This window comes from Polyodon spathula, chromosome 1, assembly GCF_017654505.1.
Source record: "Polyodon spathula isolate WHYD16114869_AA chromosome 1, ASM1765450v1, whole genome shotgun sequence".
Classification (NCBI taxonomy): Eukaryota; Metazoa; Chordata; class Actinopteri; order Acipenseriformes; family Polyodontidae; genus Polyodon; species Polyodon spathula.
In genome coordinates this window covers 43,198,234-43,222,718 of record NC_054534.1, presented here as the reverse complement: position 1 = coordinate 43,222,718, position 24,485 = coordinate 43,198,234, and the positions used below count along the sequence as shown (strand labels likewise).

General features: G+C 36.0%; 1 protein-coding gene across 1 annotated transcript in view; it reads left to right on the top strand.

The window, feature by feature from the left end:
• Nucleotides 1-24,485, top strand: part of rorb (RAR-related orphan receptor B) — a 59,280-nt gene that overhangs the window by 31,433 nt on the left and 3,362 nt on the right. The window contains exons 2-9 of the mRNA XM_041256245.1: nucleotides 9,892-9,977; nucleotides 13,384-13,525; nucleotides 16,032-16,442; nucleotides 18,715-18,836; nucleotides 21,233-21,365; nucleotides 21,639-21,746; nucleotides 23,163-23,273; nucleotides 23,828-23,940. Coding sequence (XP_041112179.1) covers nucleotides 9,892-9,977; nucleotides 13,384-13,525; nucleotides 16,032-16,442; nucleotides 18,715-18,836; nucleotides 21,233-21,365; nucleotides 21,639-21,746; nucleotides 23,163-23,273; nucleotides 23,828-23,940 — 1,226 coding nt within the window. The remainder of the gene's footprint in view (nucleotides 1-9,891; nucleotides 9,978-13,383; nucleotides 13,526-16,031; nucleotides 16,443-18,714; nucleotides 18,837-21,232; nucleotides 21,366-21,638; nucleotides 21,747-23,162; nucleotides 23,274-23,827; nucleotides 23,941-24,485) is intronic.

The following is a 24,485-nucleotide window of genomic DNA, read 5'->3' as shown; positions in this document are numbered from 1 at the left end:
AAAATATAAAGCCTCAAAACTTCAAGCCCAAATGTTCAACATATTAACAAAACAATAGCTCATTAATTCAGCAACACTCGATAGTTAGAAGGAAATCTGTGTACATATATGATTAATTTTATTGAAGGATTACATTTATAATTAGCTGCAACATCTGATTTGGTTTTAACTTAAATCCATGATTATATGGATCTATTCAAACCATGATGATTTTTTAATCAACAAAATGTGTTTAACTTTTGCGGTAAAATGAAGAGGCTTGCAAACACGAAGTGTTATGTTACAATATTTGAAAAACGTCAAATGCATTTATCATTACCTTTTAAGCCTACTATTGCCCATATACCTTTTTGACTTGCTGATTTAATGGATAATTGGATAAAAGTGTGCTGCTAAGACATGTTTGCGACCAGTTTATGCAGTTAAACTTCTCACACAACACAAACCTGCTCTCCTGTGTATGATTATGAGTGTGGGTGGGTCATGTGAGTAGTCCAGACCCAATGAGAAACTATAATCATCTATGGTTGCTGAGGAATCAGAAACAATTAAACATGTCTACTGGTGCCAGATTTTAATGTTGCTTGTGTTATATGAGGTACCCTGGCGCTAAAATCACAGCACTAAATTTGCACCCCTGATTAAGACAGGACAGGTTCAACTCATCTCTCTAAACGGCAAATTTAATTGATTTTATTGACCACGTAAAGTGAGTGTGATTTGTCTGAACCGTCACTAATGGAATTTCATTGTTTTGACTACTTGCCAAAAGCACACACCTGTCCAGGGACAGGAATTACTTCCTGTGAGGATCATTTCCATCAATCAGACATCTACAGTTTGCTGATTTGCTCTGTTTGTCTGATTGGGGCGGGCCTGTGTGAAGCAGGAAGAAATATTAAATAAACATAACCTTTACCACAACGTTAACCAAGAAAGAGTGTGGTTGAATGCAAAATTCTCTATATCGGAATTGCACTATTTTGATAGATATTGTTTACCATATAACATTTCAAGCAATACGATTTTAATATATGCTATGATGCTCCCTTGATAGAATCGCCACCGTAATTAAACAATTGAACACATTTGTTGAAGCTGCTCATGCAATTCAAACTCATTTTACTTGTTGATTTAGAAACAATACATTTGTGGTTTAGCCCTTCGTGGTGCATTTATTCAGCGTTTGTCAGGCGTGTCAGGTCCAATTTATTTTCACATGCGCTGTTTATTTTACACACGTTTTTTTTTTTTTATAAAAGTAAAACAGGTTTAAAAGGACATTAGTACTGCATCTCCAGCCAAGCCCCACCCCTTGTTCGCTGTATTTTTCACATACCTCTTCATAGTCATGCATACTGATAAATCCTCTCCTGATCACTGGTTGTATCACCAAACTCCTCAATAATGCGATCCAAGTTATTATGACTATAACATCTCAAAAAGCTCTGCAAATGTCCGTGATATTCTTTGAGCACTGGATGCGGAAGCAGCTACCTCCTTTGTTTGTGTCTGTGTTATCTCTGTGGTGCATGGGGAAACTGTATTGCTCAGATACGCCCCCTTTTTTTTCTTTTTTTTTACAGCTTAATTCAGCTGCTATTGGTCTCACTCTGCCATTGAAAGGTTTTCTCTGCTTTTTCCAGAGAAAAAACAACTAGAGACCTGTGCTTGATGTCTTTTTGATGTCGGACAGGAAAGGGAAAATTGTAACTGCAAAGGGTTAGTGGTGACCTCTTAAAGTGTCCCAGAATTATGGGACCAGTTGGCAACCCTGACTGTAATAAATGAAACACAAAATGGTGAGGTGTTTTTTTCTTTGTACAATGCCCCTTTTTCTAAAACATACTGAATAGTTTATTTGTTACATTTGAGTTTTCCCCTGTTTGTACATCTAAAAAAGGCATAAGTAAACCAGTAATGATATTACTTTATGACAATTTGTCTTTTCTTTTCTTATGGTGTGGGAACCACAATGCCAGGGATTTACACTGTTTCTGCCTGAAATGCACCCTTTTTCTGGAATAGAGCATGGTAATTCATCTACACTTAAACACAACAGAGAAGCACACACAATATATTACTGTAGAATATGTAATACATACAAAATAAATAAAAATAAAAGGAAAACAGGGATATATGTTCTAATCCAAGGCTATCATTGTAGTATGGCCAGGTCATGGAAAGTATGGGGATGATATCAGAAAATACTGTGCTTGTCATTTAAGGTTTAACTTAAGTGTTATATTTCAGTACATGACTGAGTGATACAAGCAGGGGGTACAGAGCTTTCAGTATTTTCAGCTTCTTTGTTTAAGATGAATTGGTTATATTTTATCAGTTATTTTTTAAGGCATATTTTGTATTTATAAATGTTTTGTGTGCCGATGTGTATACATTTTAAAAGTATTTTTTAATTGTCACTCAAATTGTCTAAATTTTTTTAATGTTTACACCCGGCTGTGCATGAGTACCTGTACTTTTTTGTTGAGAATTTCACCACTGAGAGCAGTCATACTCCATTCTTTGATTTATGAGGGTAGAATCCCATGATAAATATTCTAAATCGCATATGAGAAATCAATCAATCACAGAGTAGCATTTCCAAACATTCCTATACTTCTTATATTGTGTTTAAATGCCATCCGGTGCATAGAATGGTCTGAACTGAATTTTGGTGTACAGTACAGTACAGTATACTAAAACATAAGCCAATGCAATGTTTCTGTCAGTTTTCAGAGTTTTAGTACAGCTGTTGGAAAGTCCAAGAAAATGTCTTTAGACTAATAAACAGTATCAGAATGTATCCCAAAGGACACTTACAATGAAATTATTTTGGGCTAAACTATGAAAGGCTGTCCAGTGGGTCATTCCCTGCTATTTCCATGAGAATTACACCAAAATTCAATCTCTATCTCAAATGGATCTGAGATTTGAATGTGATCAATAACTGTGATCCATCCCCACCCCCCGTAACTTCTGAACCACTGATCCAATGCATCATGCCTTTCTTAGAAAAATGGAAATGGTTTTCTGAACTTTGCAAAGTAAACATTTTAACATGCAGTTATTGTTGAGGGCTCTTTATTATGGGTTTACTTTGGGCAGATAAGGTATTTGGTTGTCCAAAAGTGAATCATGAATGTCCTGGACTGTCGTACACTATAGGACCCTGAGCCTCCGTCACATCGCCTCCCTACAGTACAGAATCGTGTGATTCAAGATCTCTACAACAATTGGAAAAGCGCTTCACTCTCTAAACTAATTTCGGGCACTTCGGCACTTAACATGCTGTAGATGAATTAATATCAGCCAAAAGCAATGTGCTAGGAAACACATCATGATAAGAGACTATGCGAAATTGTTTTTGTCATTTTGGTGCCTTTGATGAGGGGGACAGCGCCCTTGAAGTGAGCTGAATCCTTTTATCTCATTTTTTTTGTAAAGTTATTTCAGAATATTCTGTTAATTTCCTCTGCATTGCGTTAGAAGCCTGCATTGCAACATGTGTGTCCGGTGCAGTGCCAGCAAAGCTAGTGTTCAAAGAGCTCCTCTTCCTGCCATGCAGTATGTCAAGAATAGAGATGAAAAGATTTGGCAGGGTGATTAAGGAAAGTAGAGTGATCCCCTTTCCATTATTACTGTTTGATTTTGAGTATTGCCTTGTTACTCTGAAGTGAACAATATTAAGTAATCTGATCATAGAGACAAAAATAAATAAACCAGTCAACTTTAGCAAACATTTAGCTTGTTTAATGCCATTATACCATCACTAGTATTGTAATTAAGAACAGTAAAGCACTGTGTTGATGGATTTTGCTGAGTTGTTACAAAATATCATACACACACATGCAAAATTTAGTAGGGCTGTTAAAAAAACATACAAGATAAATGAGTATGATATTGTCTCATGTTAGGACTGTTGTGAAGTTCTTCTTCGTTAGATCTCACTGAACTTGACAAGCATCATCCAGAACAGTAACAAACCAATTAAGAAACAACTTACAAGGGGCACCCGAGTGGCGCTTCCAGTAAAGGCGCTGCACATGGAGTGTAAGATGTGCCCTATAGCCACGTTGCCAGTTCGAGTCCACACAATTGGCTGAGCACCATCCGAGGTGGAGGTTGGGGTGGGGGTGGGGGTGGGGGTTTTATGTCAGGTCTTGTCGCGCACCAGCGCCCCCAGTGGTCTGGCAGGACGCCTGCGGGCTTGCCTGTAAGCTGCCAGGAGCTACGTTGTCCTCCAACGCTATGGCTCTGAGGTGGCTGCATGGTGGGCCTGCAGTGTGTAAAAGAAGTGTTCGGCTGACGGCACACGCTTCGAAGGACAGCGTGTGCTCGTCTTCGCCGCTCCTGAGTCAGTGTGGGGGTGGTAGCGGTGAGCTGAGCCTCAAAATAATTGGCTATTCAAAATTGGGGAGAAAATGATAAAAAAAAAAAAAAAAAGAAACATCTTACGGTAATTGCCTTCGATTTTAGAAGAGACAAAAGATGGCATCTAGCCTAAAAGTAAGACCCAACATGTTTTATGCATTGTATTCCACTAGAAACTATTTTATTAAATGCCTAAACAGGACCATGATGAAAATTTGTTAAACCCAGCTGATCAAATAATCTTCTGAAGGTCACTGCTGTTTGTTTTTCAGCTGTATTTGGGAAAAATAAGTTTAGCTTAATTAGGAAATAAACCCTCAGTGCAAGGTCATGTCATTTTGAATTATTAAAATCTAGTACAGTAGATGTAGAACGCAAGTTTCATTTGTTAATTTATTAACAGTATGCAAATTATATTTTCAGTGCAAGAACCAGTTATTACAGTGACTGCATGTCAGAAACTTGAAATGCTTTTTTTCACTGTTTCAAAATAGAGAGACCTATACAATACAGAGTTCATGAATGTTAAAATAGGCAAAATATTGGAAATAAACTTCAGCAATTGTTTTTCATAGCAGTCAAACCCCCTGTTTAGTGAGATGGAACATTCCGTCTTCAACGCTTCTTCCTTTTTAATCTTATTAATGTACTCTGCTGCTTATTCTGAGAAACCATGTTGGCAAGGCAGTGAATGGAGTGTTCTCACAGCTCTGCAATATTTTGTGGCCCTTTGCATTTCCTAGCAGTTTGTGTGAAAGTCAGCTGAAAATGAAAACAGATGTTGTGGGTAAGTGATGTGTAACTTCTCAGAAAATGTATAGGTACAGTAGCTACAAAACTTATATTTAGTATTTAACACAACTACTAATATTCGGTCATCAAGCAGTAGTATCTTTGCTATAACACAAAGTAAGAATGCTGTTTTCAAATGTGTGTAGCTGCAATAAACACAAACTCAATGATTTAAAGATACGTTTAAATAGTTGTCTCTGTCAAGATAGTGTGTTTATGCAAAAATACAATTAGTATATTAAAGTTATTTAATTGAATAAGAACGTGTAAGACAACAGTGAAAAGTATCCAAAATAAAAAGTTGTGTTTAAATCTATCCAGTTACTAAAAATAAATATTATAAAACCAAGTCATTTAAATTTTAAATTATGCTGGGCAAAGATCTGAATATTCAAACATACATTTACATTATATAAGTATCTAGAACGTACCTGTACCTTTGCTGTGTTTCCTGGCTGCTGATAGGCTGCAAGGTACTTTGGGGATGTACAGGGTTTTGTAATCGAGATGTGTTATCACTGTAATGCATTGCTGTGTAGTATACACTGTTTTCAGCTTGTAAAAAACTAAAGACTTCCAATATCCATCTGTATTTTGAATGAAAATCCTAACATGTGACATGGATGTTTCTCCTAGTAGTGGGAAATATAAGCAGTAATAAAGAAACGAGGATTTAGTCCAAGATGATGTGACTGTATTCATTTGTTTGCATTTAGAAATGACAAACATATCTGTTAATGCTATTTTGAATAAAGTTTGCTCCAAAAAAGTTGAACCCAGAGATGATATGTTGCTGAATACTGGCTGTGGCCACTGTGGCACATCTATTATTACTTGTTTAAAATATATTATTATTATTATTATTATTATTATTATTATTATTATTATTATTATTATTATTATAAATATGTATGGACAATATTTAGAATATCGGAAATTGTTTTTGAAATTGTTTAAAAGCTTCCTGATAACAGCAATACATTTTGGTTTTTGAGACACTTTCATACATGTACTGTGTATAGAACTGGGCCCTGTACACAGAAATAAAACCACCAAGTGTCATTAATTAAATAATTATGTTTTGTGTGAAAATAGCTGCTGTACCCGAGTAAAAAATATAAATTACTGGTCAAACAGAAGATTAATTTATCTCACAGTTTGAGATTAATTGGAGAATGCTGGCTCTGCTAAGCCTTATTCAAGTACAGCAAAGCATTTGTTGTAAAGAATGTAGGATTAGAGGTGTAATCTCTTTATTGTAGGTGTGCAGTATCAGCAGAATGATACAGAGCCTCTGGGCACTTTCAAACATTATTTCAAGCAGACATACAAACAGAAATCCAAATATTAAATTATGTGTAAAGTACTTTCCTCATACTAGTTAATTGGGTACTTAATTGTAGATTTGATGATAGCATGAGGAATTGTGGGATGAGGCAGTGAAACCAAGTCCTTCAATCGTTTTTTCTATCTTAGTCATGTAGAGACTAGCACTGGTTCCCAAGCTTTTCTCTGCTGCGGCACACCTTGATATATTATTTTTATTTATTTATTTATTTTGAGGCACACCACCCTATTTTTCCAACGGAACTCATCCTCTGATAAAAGCCTCTATGTTTAAACCTCCTAAAAACAATTCAAGCCACCGTCAAAATTATTTCTTATTAGTTTAAGCCGTTTAGAGCGAACACCTTGCAATGGCACAGGCAATAGGTAATATTTTTGCCTAGATACCTCTGTAGTACAATTTTAAATTTATTCCGCGTGTAAGATTTAAATGTTTCGAAATCCAATGGCCCAGTGTTTTCAGATTTTGAATTATAAATTGCAGACTACAAAATATCTTGCATTTCTCAGTGTAAAATATGGTATTATTGAACTAAAGAAGTTACCGTTTAATTTATTTTGAGGATTCGCTAGTAAAAGCATAGACGGCAGAGCAAAACGCAAGAGTAATAAGTAAGCAATAAGGCACGACAGGTGTATCCACACGCCCCAGGTGCTTTATAAGACACGAGGCGAAGCCAAGTGGGTTTATCCACCCGGGGCGTGTGGATATTAGAGTATATCCCACACCCTGAAGTGCCTTATTGCGCTTATAAAATGTTTTAACTAAATTAAAAAAAAAAAAAAAAAAAAAATGAAAAAACATAAAAACATGTTTTAATTAAATATTCTTCCGAGTCAGACCTAAAAAAATAGTCCCTTAAAACTTTTATTAAAAAAAAATAAAACCAATAATGTATTCATTAAAAAAGTATATTATTATTATTATTATTATTATTATTATTATTATTATTATTATTATTATTATTATTATTATTATTAACATTGAACTGATTAAAAAACAAAGCCATATTTAGCTGCACATCAAAAGAAACCTTTCTCACAAGGCCTGGGAGATGCCAGGTGACAGTGTTGGGGAAGGTTTTTTTTTTTTTTTTTTTTTTTTAATCGTCCTTTGTGATCCAGGAGTAGTAACAGGAAGTATCCATGCCAGGTTGCAGTACCGTTTCCAGTGGCAACAGAGATGTTGTTTGCATTTTTGAATACTCGGACAGTGGCATAAAAAGGACACCCGATGCCCAGGCAGTGGACTGCTGTATTTTTTTTTTCTCCTTTTCTTTTTCTAATGTCCAGAAGCAGTGCTTGAGAATTTAAATACGACTACGTTTTTTTTTTTTTTTTTAAATTGCATATTAAATGTGGTTAGTCATGTTTGTTTTTGTTTTTTTTTTCAAAATTCTAGTGGTGTATGGATATCGAAAAGTGATTGCCCCCCCCCCCCATAAAAGTAAAGGTTGTTGTTTTTTTAGTTTTTTTTTTTTACTGTACACTAAAGCTAAGCAGTTTAATATGTATTTATCCATCTCAATCAAATAATATATAAAATGCTAAAAAGACACTAAGTAAACAGACAATCATTTGCACTGGAAATCTTTATTAATGTCTTTGTGTGGTTTACAGAGTGACATTATACAGCATGAAGACAGGGGTTCTCATCAAATCTTTGACTAAAAAATGACTATGCTTATGAAGTTTGAAACCCTACTTTGCTCTAATAAACATGTTCACAACAGATACAGTACATCTTTTCAGCTCACAAGAGAGCAGGATTTCTCCCCATTGTGACTAAACAATAATGTATTGGTTACTGTAAAAAATGTCATTTCTGATTCTAAAGCTTTACCTTTTACATGCTGTGCTTGCATTGTGTTCAGTCCGGTAACATCCAGTCCCTTTGGATTAGTATTTATATTTTAGCAGACACCCTTATCCAGGGCGACTTAGAGTTGTTACACAAAGTATCACATTACAAAATATTAAAATACAAAATATCACATTACAAATAGAGCAGTTACAAAATACAGTAAAATCAGTAGTTTGAGCAAATTCAAATGAGAAAATAAAATAAAAAATACTGCAAATAATTACTTTTGAGAGTGATTATGACTAAGCAGTTAAGCTTAAAAATGATTTGGTTATAAGAGTAACTTATAACTTATATGGATGATAGAAGAAGGCAAGATGGGAGTAGAATATTGATTTATTGACGTTTTTATTACCCACATTTTAAATAGGAAGAGGAGTACTGGTAAAAAAAAAAAAAAAAAAAAAAAAAAAAAAGGATTTAGTTTTCGCTTATAACCTTAGAGCAGGTAAAGAAAGGAAGAGGTGTAGTCATATTCAGTAAGCCCTTATCTGGAAACACTCCTAAAAATAGAATTGAATTTCACCAACCATGGAACTAGAAAGACTTGAGTCCACCTCTGTATCGTTAGCCAATATGACTATCATCTCAGCGCCTGGATAGTGTACACACACAGTAATAGAGACAGGCACTTCTTGAAGCAAAATTAATCTCAAGTCTCAAGGAAAGGCTATCTCATGAGAAAGTATCTCCTGAGTAACAACTGTTGTTAAAATCGATTTAACACTGGTGTTTCATTACTGGTGCTTGGTCCATTTATTTTTCCAATCAATATCTTTTTTTTTTTTCTTTTTTGCAGATAGAAGAGTTAGCTTCAGTTACTGTTTAAAATCTGTTAGTGCCACATCATTTGAAACGTCACCATCAGCTGTACAGTCAGTATGTAATGTAGTATCAGGTACCGGTGCCTGGGACATTTTCCATAGAACCCACTGCACCATATTTACTGTTGTCTTTTTAACATACTTTTCCATAACTGTCTGGACTTTGCAGTGCTTGCCTATGTTCAATAAGCTTGAACTCATTAGTTATTTAAAAACAGTGTGTTCTTTTAATTCCATTAATTAAAGGGATCCAGTCTGTTGTTGTGTGCATACTGTTCCTAATTCACTGCAATCACACCTGCCATCTTCATATCTCAATATCTCAGAAGACATTTGAGATGCAGCCTTCATTACTGCATGGTAATGGAGGCACTGGATACTAAATGAACCAGCAGCCCTTATCTCAGACCTAATAGGGAGTCCAGATTGCAGTCATGTGACATTTTTTTTTCTGGATGGCAGAAAATAAACAGCCTGAAAATGATGTGTAGTTTTGTATTGCCTCTGTCAAGTCTGATTTATCATTGTCATTCCAAAGAAATTCACATTTATATTTTTTCCCTCTCTGTCGTATTCTGAAGTAACATTCATATGACTCTCTTTAGTTTCATGTCATTTGTTGTCAGAACCTGAATTAACAATTAAAGGAAGTTTGAAAATTTGATGTATACATTTATGTTCTTTTTGCAGCACAAATTGAAGTGATACCTTGCAAAATCTGTGGAGATAAATCCTCTGGAATTCATTATGGTGTTATAACATGTGAAGGCTGTAAGGTAGGTTCCTTTTTAATTAATTAATTTGTATTGGATAAGGTATAATAACCACACACACATATATATATATATATATAGTTGGCATAGCTTGCTAGCCCAGCTCTGCCAAGGGACTGTTTTACAGTGGGACCCTGTCCTGCGGTACAGTAAAACAAATTAGGAGCACCAGCATGTACAAGTAACTGTCATTTCAAGTAATCTAAATGTTATTCACAAAGATATTCTGCTGTTTTATGTGTCTGAAGGACCTTTATATTTCACTTATATAGTATGTGTTGTTACATCACATAAAGAGAGGAAGCAGTTCAAACATAACAGTTGTGAAATAATTTAGTACAGTTTCTCAAAAATAAAATGAAAAGAAATACTGATTTTATTTTTCATTTTTTATTTTTTTATTTATCAATAATAAAATAATTAAATTACATATTAATGACAAAACATCCGTCAATGAGATATAGCGAGAGACCCATAGAAAAACAAATAGGCTAACAAGTACTGTACAACCATTCCCTCATTTTATCAGGTGTGTCAGGGTCCAGTATAAATCCTCTGCGCAACCTGCTTTTTCTCATTTTTTGTATAAAAGGCAGCACACCATTTTAATTCGTACAGCGGAGGGTAATTGCTTCTCATCAACCTCAGTCTCCAATTAAATTCAGTAGTCTTTCTCTCGTTTCTCAAATGCACAAACCCTCTGCATTGAAATAATCCATTCCCAACAACAACATAGGAGGCTTGTTGCTAGGGAGCTGACATCACTGCCTTGTAGCTTTTGCTAGTGCATTGCTGCAACCTTGCTGACTAAAATAAAGACCGCTTCAGCAAGTAGATATTTAATTTGCTTTGTGTTATTGTGCAATACGTGTGTATATGATAACAGTATGATGTTAATGCTTTGTTTTTAATTATTTTGTATATTGTTGTTTGTGATGTGCAGTACGAAATAAAACAAACAGTAATTCTAAGTGCCTATGTATATTGCAGCTGAGGCATACGCAGTTTCACAGTAAAAATGGGGAGCCAACTCCAGCACCGCGATATATCCGAATCCGCAGTATAGCGAGGGGCTATTATAACGAGGGGTGGGTGTATTCTACTACTCGTCTAGGGGATGTAGTCCAGGAGGGATGTGGTAAAGTGGTTAACAGTGTACAGGTGCAGGAGTGTTACAGTGATCAATAAACAGACAGACAACGATAATCCAGGTGCAATGGTGTGTTATTTGTACAATCCAAAGTATGACGACAAAAAGCAGTAAATACTAAGTGAGAACAGGCAATATAACGGTATGTATTGCTCTGTTTTAATCCATGGCTTAGTCCCGAAATAATAATAGTTCCTATCTGTAACACAATCACAAGTCCACAGTGCGTGCTTTAGTGCTCATGGTGCAAATACAGTTTATCATGAACAATGGTGCAGTGTAACCCGGATAAGTGGTCCCTTTACACAGCACCCTCACAGGTCGGGAGGGAAATTTATCACCAAGAGTCATTCTGTCTCTGTCAAAGGGGTTAAAGGACTACATCCTCCAGAATTCCACAGGAGGGAGTCACGATGAGATCCACCTAGCTGTAATATGTAATGAATATCACCTGCCTGTGATTAGCAGGCAGGTATATCAAAGGGCAGAAATGTTCAAGGCAGTCTATGTGAAGTCAAGAGGCTGTCTGTGGAGAGACCTGTGTGGTTCATAGAAGAAGGTAGTGTGTAAATGCAACACTCTGGTTTAATGGAGTAAATCAAATATTTTAAACATAGATATCAAACAAAATCACAAAAAATGTGAACAAAAATACAGATCAAAGGATCATGGAACATGACACAATGTCAAAATGAAAAAAAATTAAAATAACACAATCCTGGCAGCGTTGACGCATACACCTGATCAGCCTGTGGATAGACTGCTGTGAGATGTTCCGCCACTCTTCCTGTGCAGCTGCAGCCAGCTGCCGAAGGGTGGCTGGTCGCGGTTGTCTCCTCTGGATGGCACTGGCAATTTGGTCTCACAGGTGTTCTATTGGACTCAGGAGAAAATCAGGAGAAAAAGCTGGCCATGGCAAGACCTCCACATTGTTTTGTTGAAGTCGTGCAATTGCAATCCTAGCACTGTGTGGTCTTGGATTGTCCTGCTGGAAAACTGACACTTCCGGATTGGCTTGCAGGAACGGAAAAACTGTTGCTTCAAGGACTTTGTCAATGTATCACTGAGCAGTAAGGTTGCCCTCAGTCTGCAGCAAGGGCATTCTTGTGTTAAAGGAGATTCTTCCCCACATCATCACACGTCCACCACCCCACCGGTTGGCTTGAACAACACAAGAGTCAGCATAACGGTCCACTTCAGGGCAACATTATTTCAGTCATGTGGCTATTGGATGCATTTAACAGCTGACTTTTATGCATTTTAAACCGCACATGTGGAAGAGATTTTAAGTACTGTACTGCATTTTGAAATCACATTGTTATTCTCAATATAGATCATAGTTTTATCTACCCAGTGAACAGTTTAAAGCCATGGCTTTTATAAAAAAAAAAATCTTGCTGTATGCAACAACTGCTTCTGGCTGAGTAAAAAGGAAATAATATTTGACTATTTGGTACCCGTTATTAGTCATTTGCAACTAAGTGCAGGTGATATCTCTGGTAGAGAATGTTTGAAGCTTTCGCACTGAAAGCCAGGCTTTACAAACCGTACTCAAGTACAGAATATCAGGGAAAACTTGCCCGGTGTGAGAGGGCCCTTAGATGTATCACTGTTTTAGTGTTATAAAGTTTACAGAAGGATTATGCAACATTGATTTTATTAAACATGGAACACCAGTACATAGAATTTAAAAAGGATTCATTACTCTTACAAATTTCGAAAGTGCAGTTTTAAGACTCATGCCTTAGAAATTTTGAAAAATGCATCTATAAAAAGAATCAGAGCTTGAGAGTTACAAAACACTGTGAAACTGGAAAGGTGATATTGGGTATAACGTGGTATGTGCTACAGAACTAGAAATCAACCAGTTAACATCCTCGTTCTAAATTCTACTACATTGCTTATAGAACAAAAATTTAATTTCAAAACAAGCACATAAGATTATAATTGATCTTTATTAAAACAACAAAAAAAAAGAAAACGCTTTGTGAGCAGCACTTAAAACTAATGCTGACTATATAACTCAATACATTCCCAGTATTTATTTTTATTTTTTTTCTAGTTATAACGTAAACTGTGGGATCAGCTCCAAAAAAAGTCCAGGTGACCACCTGTCAATGCGTTTCGATTTGGAGAGCTACCTCTTTCTTATCTAATCCATTTTAGTCAATGATTCAACTGTGTAAAGTATTAAGCATGTTCAATGTAATATTAAACTAGAATCCATTCAGTAACGTGTTTGTGTCTCTTGTTTGTCAGGGTTTCTTTCGGAGGAGTCAACAGAATAATGCCTCATACTCCTGCCCACGACAGAGGAATTGTTTAATTGACAGAACAAATAGAAACCGTTGCCAGCATTGCCGACTGCAGAAGTGTCTTGCCCTCGGAATGTCTCGAGATGGTAAGATCTTATAACAAACAAGCATAAAAAAATAAAGAATATAAGCCCTGTAGAGTATGTTTGTTTGCACATGAGTAGGCGATGATCTTGTCAAGAGGAAAGTCACTATACATCATTCCTGAGGCTGAGATATCAACACTCCTAATGTAGCATGGATAGGCTTTATCAAAACATTCAATAACTCTTCCTACAAACCACAAAGTGGTAAAATGCAAACATAGGGGCAAAGTGCTGGATTGCTCTGCTCCCTTTATGTTGTGATTTTGAAGCTAGTATGAGCTAGTTGCTGTCTGAATTCCGTTAGTGCTGACCAATGAAGAAAGAATGCGACCCAGAAGCTGCTAGCAAATCGGAAGCAGCTGACATTCCCTGTAAGAAAACGGTAGACCTTTGCTGTGATCTTGATAAACACAAATCTGCTCTTTGTAGTCATAGCACCATTTGTTTATGTTTCAAACCCGATACGCAAAGGTGCACTTAAAAATATGAAATTATCTGGAATACATTACGTAACACATGTATGAAATATGGGAGTTTTATTATTTATGAAAACTGTGTTTATTTTTTGGAAACCTTTAATATTTTAGATCAGCACTAAAGTTTATGAAGCAGGCAGCTGGTGTGTAGTAGCAAAACAAAGTACTGGAGCTGCCCTAAAAGTGAATAATGGTGCATTATAATAGTTAACCTTTACACAGTGCATGTTTAATTTAATTGAATAACAACTGAGTTAACTGATGTTTACTAACACTTGAAGTATAAAAAGGGTTATACTAGCTCAGGTAGCACAGTTAATAATGCTATAATATAGTATTATAATAATACATTTACCGATGTTTGGCAATTAACTTTTTCCTCAATCCAAAAATTAAAATCCAACGTGTGTCCAAAAACAAATGGTAGTCTCTTTTTTAAGACTTCTTCCTGGTAATATTGTAAAATAGTGTAATCAGAAAATACAGTGAAAGTCAGTGTTAACAGTACGCACAATGCATTATTGGTTGCTGTGGTAAGCTACAGTATAAATAATTAATATCATCTGTGTATGGTCTGTACGGTAATCCAGTGCTGTGTGACTGAGGCATACACCCTGTGAGCTGTATGATATTGAGTGACAGTAGTTGAAAGGCCATTGATCCTTGACGAATGTCAGTTGGCAACCAACAGTTAGATTCGCTCCGGCCCTAATACATCGCTGATAGCCTCTGTCATTCAGCAAAGCTGTGTTTACTGTATATCCTATACAGAATGAGTCCAATCAGACAATTACACTTGTTTGGAGGTACTTATAACATTGTCTTTGACACAGAATGCTGGAATGGAAGTTAGTTCATACAATAGTTGAGCAAATATACAGAGAACTGGGGAAATTAATAAAGTTGCTGTAACCGTGTACTGCATACGTCGTTATAAATTCACATCATTTGAAAAGCTAGATCTTTTAGATTTCAAAAACAGAGGTATTATGACTGCATCTTTGTTTACTGCATACATATAAATTCAGTTATTTACTAATTCAATACATAATTCGAAAGGATTAACTTTGCACAATATCACTAAAGTTTAGGTATCAATCACGTCTTTCCAATACAGCCTTTAGAACATGTCCAAAGTGACACCTTTAGAACATCTCCAGGCAAAATTATCCGACCGGCTTCATACATTAAGGCTGTTGTGAAAAAAATCTGACAAACAAAAACTGTTTCCTTAAGTAATGTAATGCCTATATTGCATAATGTATTCCAGATTATGGATTTTGTTAAGAGAATATTCTTGTGTGGGGTTTGAAATACACAAATTCTGAAAGACTCCACTGATTATTTATGTGCATATTTAAATGTAAAGCACTTTGGAATAAATTACTTCCAGTAATTAAATATTTGTGTGCATTTGTTTTTTTCGGGTTTTTTTTTTTTTTTTAATATATAAATTAATTTTTTTCAGAGTAGTCCTAAAGTTAATGAAGGAACATTACACATCACAATTTGCACAGTTATATATAAAAAAATATGTAACATTGTTTGGAAAAAGTGAGTTCTCCCTCTCGCTTGCCACTTCTCATTCACCACTTGCTGTTCCCTTTTCATAATGGAATTGGCTGTGCCTGTATTTCAAATAAGCCTTCCTTTACACACTCATCCCCATCTATGCCGTCATCAAAATTGCTCAAAGATAACATGCAAATAAAGCCACACCCTGAAAGTTATGCTGACCACTGGCACGAATGCAGACGGAAAAGGACGGGACAAAGCATGTCACCAAAAGCGCATTACAGGGCATCATAGTCTAAAACGTTCTACTGTATAAAAATTAAAACTATAGTGAAATTCTAAGTGAACATAACGTTATTTAAATAGTGCATAAGTATACAAATGTCTCAACATGCCTGTTTTTATATTGAGACATTTAAAAAGCCAACAAACATTTTCCAAAACTAAGGGGTCAACGGCTGGTTTCACAGAGCCCTGTTTCATACCCGTTTGCATTTTCTTTTGTTTCTAACCAGCTGTGAAATTTGGAAGAATGTCTAAGAAGCAGCGGGACAGCCTGTACGCAGAGGTGCAGAAACACCAGCAGAGGCTGCAGGAGCAGCTGCAGCAGCAGAACGGGGAAGCGGAGGCCCTGGCACGCGTCTACACCAGCAGCATCAGCAATGGCCTCAGCAACCTTAACAATGAAATCGGAGGCACTTATTCCAATGGACACATAATCGACCTGCCAAAAACAGAGGGGGGCAACCCCTACTACAGCGTTGATTCCACTCAGCCCTCCCCGGATCAGTCTGGAATAGACATGGTTGGAATCAAGCAAATCAAACAGGAGCCCATTTATGACCTGACGCCTGTACCAAACTTGTTTACATACAGCTCCTTTACAGATGGTCAGCTAGCCCCTGGAGTAACAATGACCGAGTTAGGTAGGTAGACCTGTTCCCTAGTACTGTGGACTGCTTACATCATGCCAGTTTTCCATGTTTAATTTTACCTTGCAGCAGTTGTCCAAAATAAGTTTTACAGCTGTTGGTACATGAAGCATTATACATGTGAAAAAAAAAATAATAAAATAAAATCACCACAAATACCTAAGAGTTAACCACCAGCTTACATGGATTGACTTCTTTGCACTCCTATAACTGCTGTCAAGGCAACCACCTATGAAACAAATGCAGGTATTTTAAATTGGTGTAATTCATGGGTAAGTAAACACTGAGGAGCTAGTGTATACTGCTTAGTGATTTAAGCCCCATGTTTGCAAGAAGTTCCATTTAAATCTGAAATCTGAAAAGCAAATTTGTTCTATTTATAAGGAAAGCCTCTTTTATGTCGTAAGCTTATATTTTAGATTTGCTCTTTCTAGACAAAAATATGAAAGTTGATTTGAAAGATTAAATTGATAAGATTATTTAAAAATTAAAATCATAAAGACAGACACTTTATAGTCAATGTTAGTTTATAGTTGTAAGCGTACACGCACAGTAAATCCAGTTTTAATCATATTATGGTGTCAGCCTTTGACTTACGCCCGTAAGGTTTTTACTTTAACAAATTTGTTACTGGAGAGTGGTTGAGATGTGTTGTGATATTTAGTACTTGCTGTGAAATGTGATTTGACCTAAAACGTTTCAGTTTCTAACACTCCTGTATCTGACCGAGGTTTGCATGAAACTATTAATATAATGCCAGCACACCAGCTGTAGATTTTTATTTTTTAATGCATTACTTAGATTGAATGTATTGAACTCATTTGTAAAACAATTGGCTGAATGCTGTGGCTACAACTAGGAAACGTTTAAGCAGAAGCATTTCTTGGTATGGGGTGTGTTACACAACACAGTTTCAGTGTTGTGTAACAGTGGCATTTCCTGTGTTCACAAAATATTAGTTTTTATTACTAAAACTAGAAAAGCATTGCATTTTTTTTATAGTTCCCAAAATCTCTCTTCAGAAGATTGAGAATTACTGGTTGTAAAAATTACAAATGAGTAACTGACTGGTTCCATGCAAAAATCCATTTAAATTCTATTTTTTGTGGTAAAAATGTGTAACATACAAACAGACTTTTAAACTGTCTGTTTGTATGTTATACATTTCTGTCTTCATTGTAAAATGAACAGTATTTTGAATCAGAAAATGAAACTTATACTATCCTCTGCCACCACCTTTTGGCCAGTAGTTAGAACAACATTAAACATTTGTCTAGGACTGAAGAATATCTCATTACTTGTTTACATACCTTACTGCATAATTAAAAACCTTACTGGAATGATTCATGTTGAGTCCAAGTGAATTATATATGGGCAAGGAAAATTTATTCCTCAAGTAACAAAACAAACAGAAAAAAACTTTAGGCTTTTATCTGTTTTTTTTTTTTCTTTTTTGTGTTATCAGGAAGTAATAACTGACTAAAGATGACCCCCAGTTTGAACCTGGTAATGCACCATGCAGGTTCCAGTGTTCGTCTTACCCTGTTTCTGAAGTGTTTTAATCTAGCTGTTTGTTGAAAGTAGACAAGACTAGAGCATTCAATATATAGTTATTACACCTTTTGCTGAAAACTTCTTAAGTCTGAGAGCCTACTAACTTTTTCCCTAGTATACATATAGTGTAGATAATATTAAGGACTTGTAATCTCATCAGTGTATTACTTGTTAGATAACTGATGACCACAAAGGCCAATGATCCAGCTGGTATTGCCCTCTGGATAAGGGTATTACAATGATTTGTGTGTATGATGCTTAATCTGCCATGCTTGATCACATTAGGCCGATTGAACCAAAGCTGCTGTTACAGTGTAGAGCCCTGTTAGTTTAAAGTGCATCTACCATAGGATAATGACCACTGTACCCTGAACCTCATTGGCTGATTTCAATGTTTAAGTTAATAATATGCATTAGAATCTATTTAATTAATATTTAATTATTTTGGGGGGTGTTCTTTTACATTAAATCACCCTCTCAGCCTTTGAGTTTATTTTTGGTATGAAATCTTAAATTGTCCTTGGATATGCACATGGTTCAGATCCATTATCCCCAGCACTGAAGGCTTTTTCTCCAAGTTAATTTCTTGAGTTTGTGGTTGCAAAGCTTGGAAGCTCACACTTTGACTTTAACATCCTCATTTCCCCAGTGTTTCACCTCTGATGTTCTGTTTCCATTCCAGTTTAATAACCTCTCCTGATTTTTCTAACAGATCGAATTGCACAGAATATTATTAAGTCCCATTTGGAGACATGCCAGTACACTGTGGAGGAGCTGCAGCAGCTGGCATGGCAGACGCACACATATGAAGACATAAAAATGTATCAAAATAAGGTAACATTGTTTATAGCTCCTGAATGTCTTACTGTCAAACTCTCTTAACATTACATTGTCAGTACATAGCCAAATTGATACAAAAGACACAAACATTGTTGGACTTTTCACTATTCTATAAAAAGGTGTATTCATACAAAGACCTCCAAAAGGTATTTAAACTAACCTTTTTTCCTCAGTTTTAGCATTAGTTTTCATAAACTGTAATTAGATATTTGTTTGGTGGATGTTAGACCTTCCGTACATGTTTTAAACAAACCATAAACTTTTGATGAGTCTGAAATCAGACAGCAAACATTAATGAATTTTCAGAATATGTTGAACAAGGTGTTTTCTGGCAGAGTTCAAAGTTCATAAGCTGAAAGGCCAAGACTGTAAAATAAAGGCTATGACAGAAAAAGACAGGAGCTGATTGTGGGAAAATGCACATGACTAGCGTATTTGCTCTGATCTCTTATAATTCGCTTTGGGCTGGCTTGGATGTCTACTAGGTTAGCTACACCTATGGTATTTCTTCAAAGCCTGGCTATATATATATATATATATATATATGCAGTGGCTTGCAAAAGTATTCAGACCACTGACCAATTCTCTCATATTACTGAATTACAAATGGTACATTGACATTTCGTTCTGTTCGATATTTTATTTTAAAACACTTAAACTCAAAATCAATTATTGTAAGGTGACACTGGTTTTATGTTGGGAAATATTTTTAAGAGAAATAAAAAACTGAAATATCTTGCTTGCATAAGTATTCAACCCCCACACATTAATATTCGGTAGAGCCACCTTTCGCTGCAATAACAGCTTTAAGTCTTTTGGGGTAAGTATGTACCAGCTTTGCACGCAGTGTCAGAGTGATTTTGGCCCATTCTTCTTGGCAGATTTGCTCCAGGTTGTACAGGTTGGTTGGACGACGCTTGTGGACCGATATTTTCAAATAGTGCCACAGATTCTCAATGGGATTGAGATCAGGACTTTGACTGGGCCACTGTAGGACATTCACCTTTTTGTTCTTGAGCCACTCCAATGTTGCTTTGGCCTTGTGCTTGGGATCATTGTCCTGCTGAAAGGTAAATTTCCTCCCAAGCTTCAGTTTTTTAGCAGACTGAAGCAGATTCTCTTGCAGTATTTTCCTGTATTTTGCTCCATCCATTCTTCCTTCAATTGTAACAAGATGCCCAGTCCCTGCTAATGAGAAGCATCCCCACAGCATGATGCTGCCACCACCATACTTCACTGTAGGGATGGTGTGTCTTGAGGCGTGGGCAGTGTTAGATTTGCGCCACACATAGCGCTTTGAGTTTTGGCCAAAAAGATCTATCTTGGTCTTATCTGACCACAAAACCTTTTCCATCATCGCAGCTGGGTCACTCTCATGCTTTCTGGCAAACTCCAGATGTGCTTTCAGATGGTACTTTTTGAGTAACGGCTTCTTTCTTGCCACCCTCCCATACAGGCCAGTGTTATGCAGAGCTCTTGATATGGTTGACTGGTGCACCATTACTCCACTCCCAGCCACTGAACTCTGTAGCTCCTTTAAAGTGATTGTTGGCCTCTCTGTGGCTTCTCTCACAAGTCTCCTTGTTTGAGCACTGAGTTTTGAGGGATGGCCTTTTCTTGGCACTGCCTGGGTGGTGTGATGCAGCTTCCACTTCCTGATTATTGATCCAACTGGGATATCCAAACACTTGGATATTATTTTGTACCCTTTCCCTAATCTATGCATTTGTATTACTTTATCTCTAACTTCTGTAGAATGCTCTTTGGTCTTCATTTTCCTTCTGATTCACAGCCTTACCAATGATCCTTCAACAATGGGGTTTTTATCCAGAAAATGTGACAGCAACTTTAATGGTTCACAGGTGGAGGCCAATGGTAAGGTAATTGTGTCCTCGTTTGGGCAATTTCTTTCATCGGGGCAAACCGGGAGCTTCCACAGCACAGGGGTTGAATACTTATGCAAGCAAGATATTTCAGTTTTTTATTTTTCTTAAAAATATTTCCCAACATAAACCAATGACACCTTAAAATAATTGATTCTGAGTTTCAGTGTTTAAAAATAAAATATCAAACAGAACAAAATTTCAGTGTACCATTTGTAATTCAGTAATATGAGAGAATTGGTCAGGGGTACTTTCGGTAACTGCAGATAGATACAATAATCTGGGTTATTTAAAGAATTTTTTTGAAAAATTTCTCTGCAAAAAATAGCATTCTCATTTATTTATTTTGTTTTTAATTGCTTTTATTTTAATAAAGAAATTGTTGATGATAATTTTCTCAGGAAGTAAAATCATTTCTGTTTTTAATTAATAATTGTATTTTTTTGGAGAAAATGTTCTTTAGTATTTTATATTTGTTTTCTGATTTTTTGGCTCTCTCCTTTGTAGACACGGGAAGTGTTATGGCAGCAATGTGCAATCCAGATCACACATGCCATTCAGTATGTGGTAGAATTTGCCAAGCGGATAACAGGGTTTATGGATCTATGTCAGAATGATCAAATTCTTCTCCTTAAATCAGGTAAGTTTGTCATTGGAACAACCAGGAAAGCTTGTATTTGGCTTAGAATCATGGCTTTCCAGTTGGAGTCTGTGGCACAACATTACATCCAGGATTTCACTATTAACACTTATTTGCAATCTAAAGGAAAAAAAGAAAAAGTTACATTATTTATATCAATAATTATAATAATAATCAGAAGAAGAATAATGGGGGGAGGGGGATAAAATTGCTTCACAGCAGCATGTTTGAGTCAAGGTGTTCATTTTTTATTTTTTTTCCTGTACTTCTAAGGTTGTTTGGAAGTGGTGTTGGTGAGAATGTGCCGTGCCTTCAATCCACTGAACAACACTGTACTCTTCGAGGGAAAATATGGAGGAATGCAGATGTTTAAAGCACTAGGTATGTGTTACCTTTTGATTCTAATTTATAATTCTCAGTATTACTGAACAGACTGTAGGGTTTAAAACACAATATGTTCCCACCCCTCTGAACCTGTGCCAGACCAAGCAGATGGGACAGATTGGGAAAGGAGTGGAGAACCAATGTTTCTAAATAACTGGTCAAAACCGATTTATTAATAAAAATGTCAAAGCAATCGCAATTATGTTGAAAAAGGTGTTGCAAGAATACATACAATAAATCAAGAAACTAGGAAAAGTAAAATGTTGTGTTTTAAATCCTACAACCTGTTAAGTAATACTTTAATATAACATCGGATATTAACACATGTTTAAGAAATGAAGATTGAACATAAAGTAGGATACTTCTAGATAATAGCTGAAAAGTCATATGCAAGCACCCCTGTAAGGAAAGCCATCTCTTCATATCTCATAAAACACTTGAGATTCAGACATTTGGTACTTAGAATAAAAACATCTAACAAAATGTAGCATTAACATATTTACAACTCATTTCCAGATGATAAACACTGCACCCTTTCAAATATTTATCCTCTGTCATCCCATAAAATTAACCACTTTTTTAATCTCTGGTAATGTCCTTGAAAGAGACTACAGGCTGTGCTGTACAGTAGTGCCTTCAAACCTCTTACGCCACATGTGTTCAATGATTTAAGAGTAAAATTAAGTACAAGATTGTGACAAGCAGGCTGTAGTGGTGACGTCAGACCCGGAGGAAACACACAGTACTGTGAGGTGAAATGTGAAATGCGCTGTTGTGCAGTTTACTACATGAACAAAATAAAAGGTTTAAACAAAAACAGCACACAGCACTTTAGGCCAAAATAAACAGACAAACAAAACATACTAACACTAAACGAAACCGACACGACAAACGGGACGAACGCTAAACAAACAAACAGATGTTAAACAATAACAAGTATTGTGCTGGTTCATAAGACAGCATGTTTTAGCAATTGCTGTTTTTGTTTTTTAAATCGTTTTTACCTCTTCTCCACTGTCCGAACACACAACCCCGAGTGACTGAAACGTGCATCTGTATATACTGTTGTGACAGGATTCAATTACTAATTAATTATTCACTTGAATCTCAGCATGTGAACTAATTTGTGCAATCCCATGCTCACATACTATTACATACTTTAAATGCATGTGAAATGTTTGTGCATTCCCTGTGCCTAAATGCAGCTACAGTAACACAGGTTTTTGAAAATCCTGCCCTGTATGCTTTACCATACTTTCGCTATGCTTTGTTACACTATGCTTTTAATATGGTAAACTTTTAGTAGGGTTCTTTCAGTGTATGTGACTTATATTTGACTTCAGAATGTTGTGGATTTGTAATTCTGTTTTAGAAGTGCTACTTCATTGTTTTCTTTTTGGGGTTTTGAATCAGGTTCAGATGATCTTGTCAGTGCAGCCTTTGACTTTGCAAAGAGTTTGTGCTCTCTTCAGCTTACCGAAGAGGAAATCGCTTTGTTCTCAGCAGCTGTGCTGATATCACCAGGTACGTAGTATAGACCAAAGAAGACGACATTACTAGTTTTATTTGTATTCTTTTAACAATTATTATGAACTTTGTATTTCTGAGGAGCCTGGTAGGCAGAAGTAGATGTAGTGAAATCAACTTAATGGTTGTCTGTGGAAACGGTCCTGCCAGTACTTTTCAAACCCAGATATATTAGGCACTGGATTGTTTATACTCTGTGTCCAGAGAGTTTGCCAAGAAAGGTGACAAGAAGTGTGCAACGGACTGGCCACTAAGACACTGGGGTATCTGTTTACAGTACAATATTTTATCAGGGTAAAGATGACACAAATTACACATTTGCTAATTTCTATAATGTTTTCTCTTAATTTGTTTTAAACTTAATATAAGCACATAATTTAGTTCCTAGTGACTTCATGTTTAGTATTACATATTTATTCAGTGAGTAGAAGTACCCGACACAATTAAGTAATACATTAATAACAAACATTTGATAGATATTGAGGATTGTTATTTATTACCCCCCTTAGTTGGAATGAAAAATAACAATGTTTTATTTTTCATTGGAGTAGATCGACCCTGGCTGATGGAACCCAGGAAAGTTCAAAAGCTGCAAGAGAAGATTTACTTTGCACTACAGCATGTGATGCAGAAGAATCACTTAGATGATGACACACTGGCAAAAGTAGGTTATCATAGACACTAGTCAGGCTTTTAACAAATGAGCCTTACGGGATTAAAATGAACATCTGCTGAGGGGAATCCAAACACTGAGGACCATATTTAATATTGACATGCAAATAAACCAATATAGGTTCAGTTGTTTATAAATAGGGCCTTAACTTAACTTGGCTCATGATCGGCTTTTGGTTTGTAAAGGTCGTACAAATATGACACCAAAATACAAAAAATAAAAAACGTAAGGTCATTATATATTTTTATTAGTTAAGGGATGTTTATTCCATTTTATATTTGTTCAAGCGTTGAGAATTACAACATATATACAGAGACTTATAAGCCAGAAGAGCATAAGTACCACTGCTAAAACTCAGTTAAATGGCAAAATGGCTTCTCTCTTCCGTTTGTATGTAAGGGTAAAGACTGTACTAAGAAATCACACCAGTAATCAGCAACCAAACAAAATCTAAATTAATACAACACCCATCCTGTCTGAACTGATTTAACTAAAAGGTGCCTTCAAATCATTTGTTGAGTATTTCTCTTGTTACT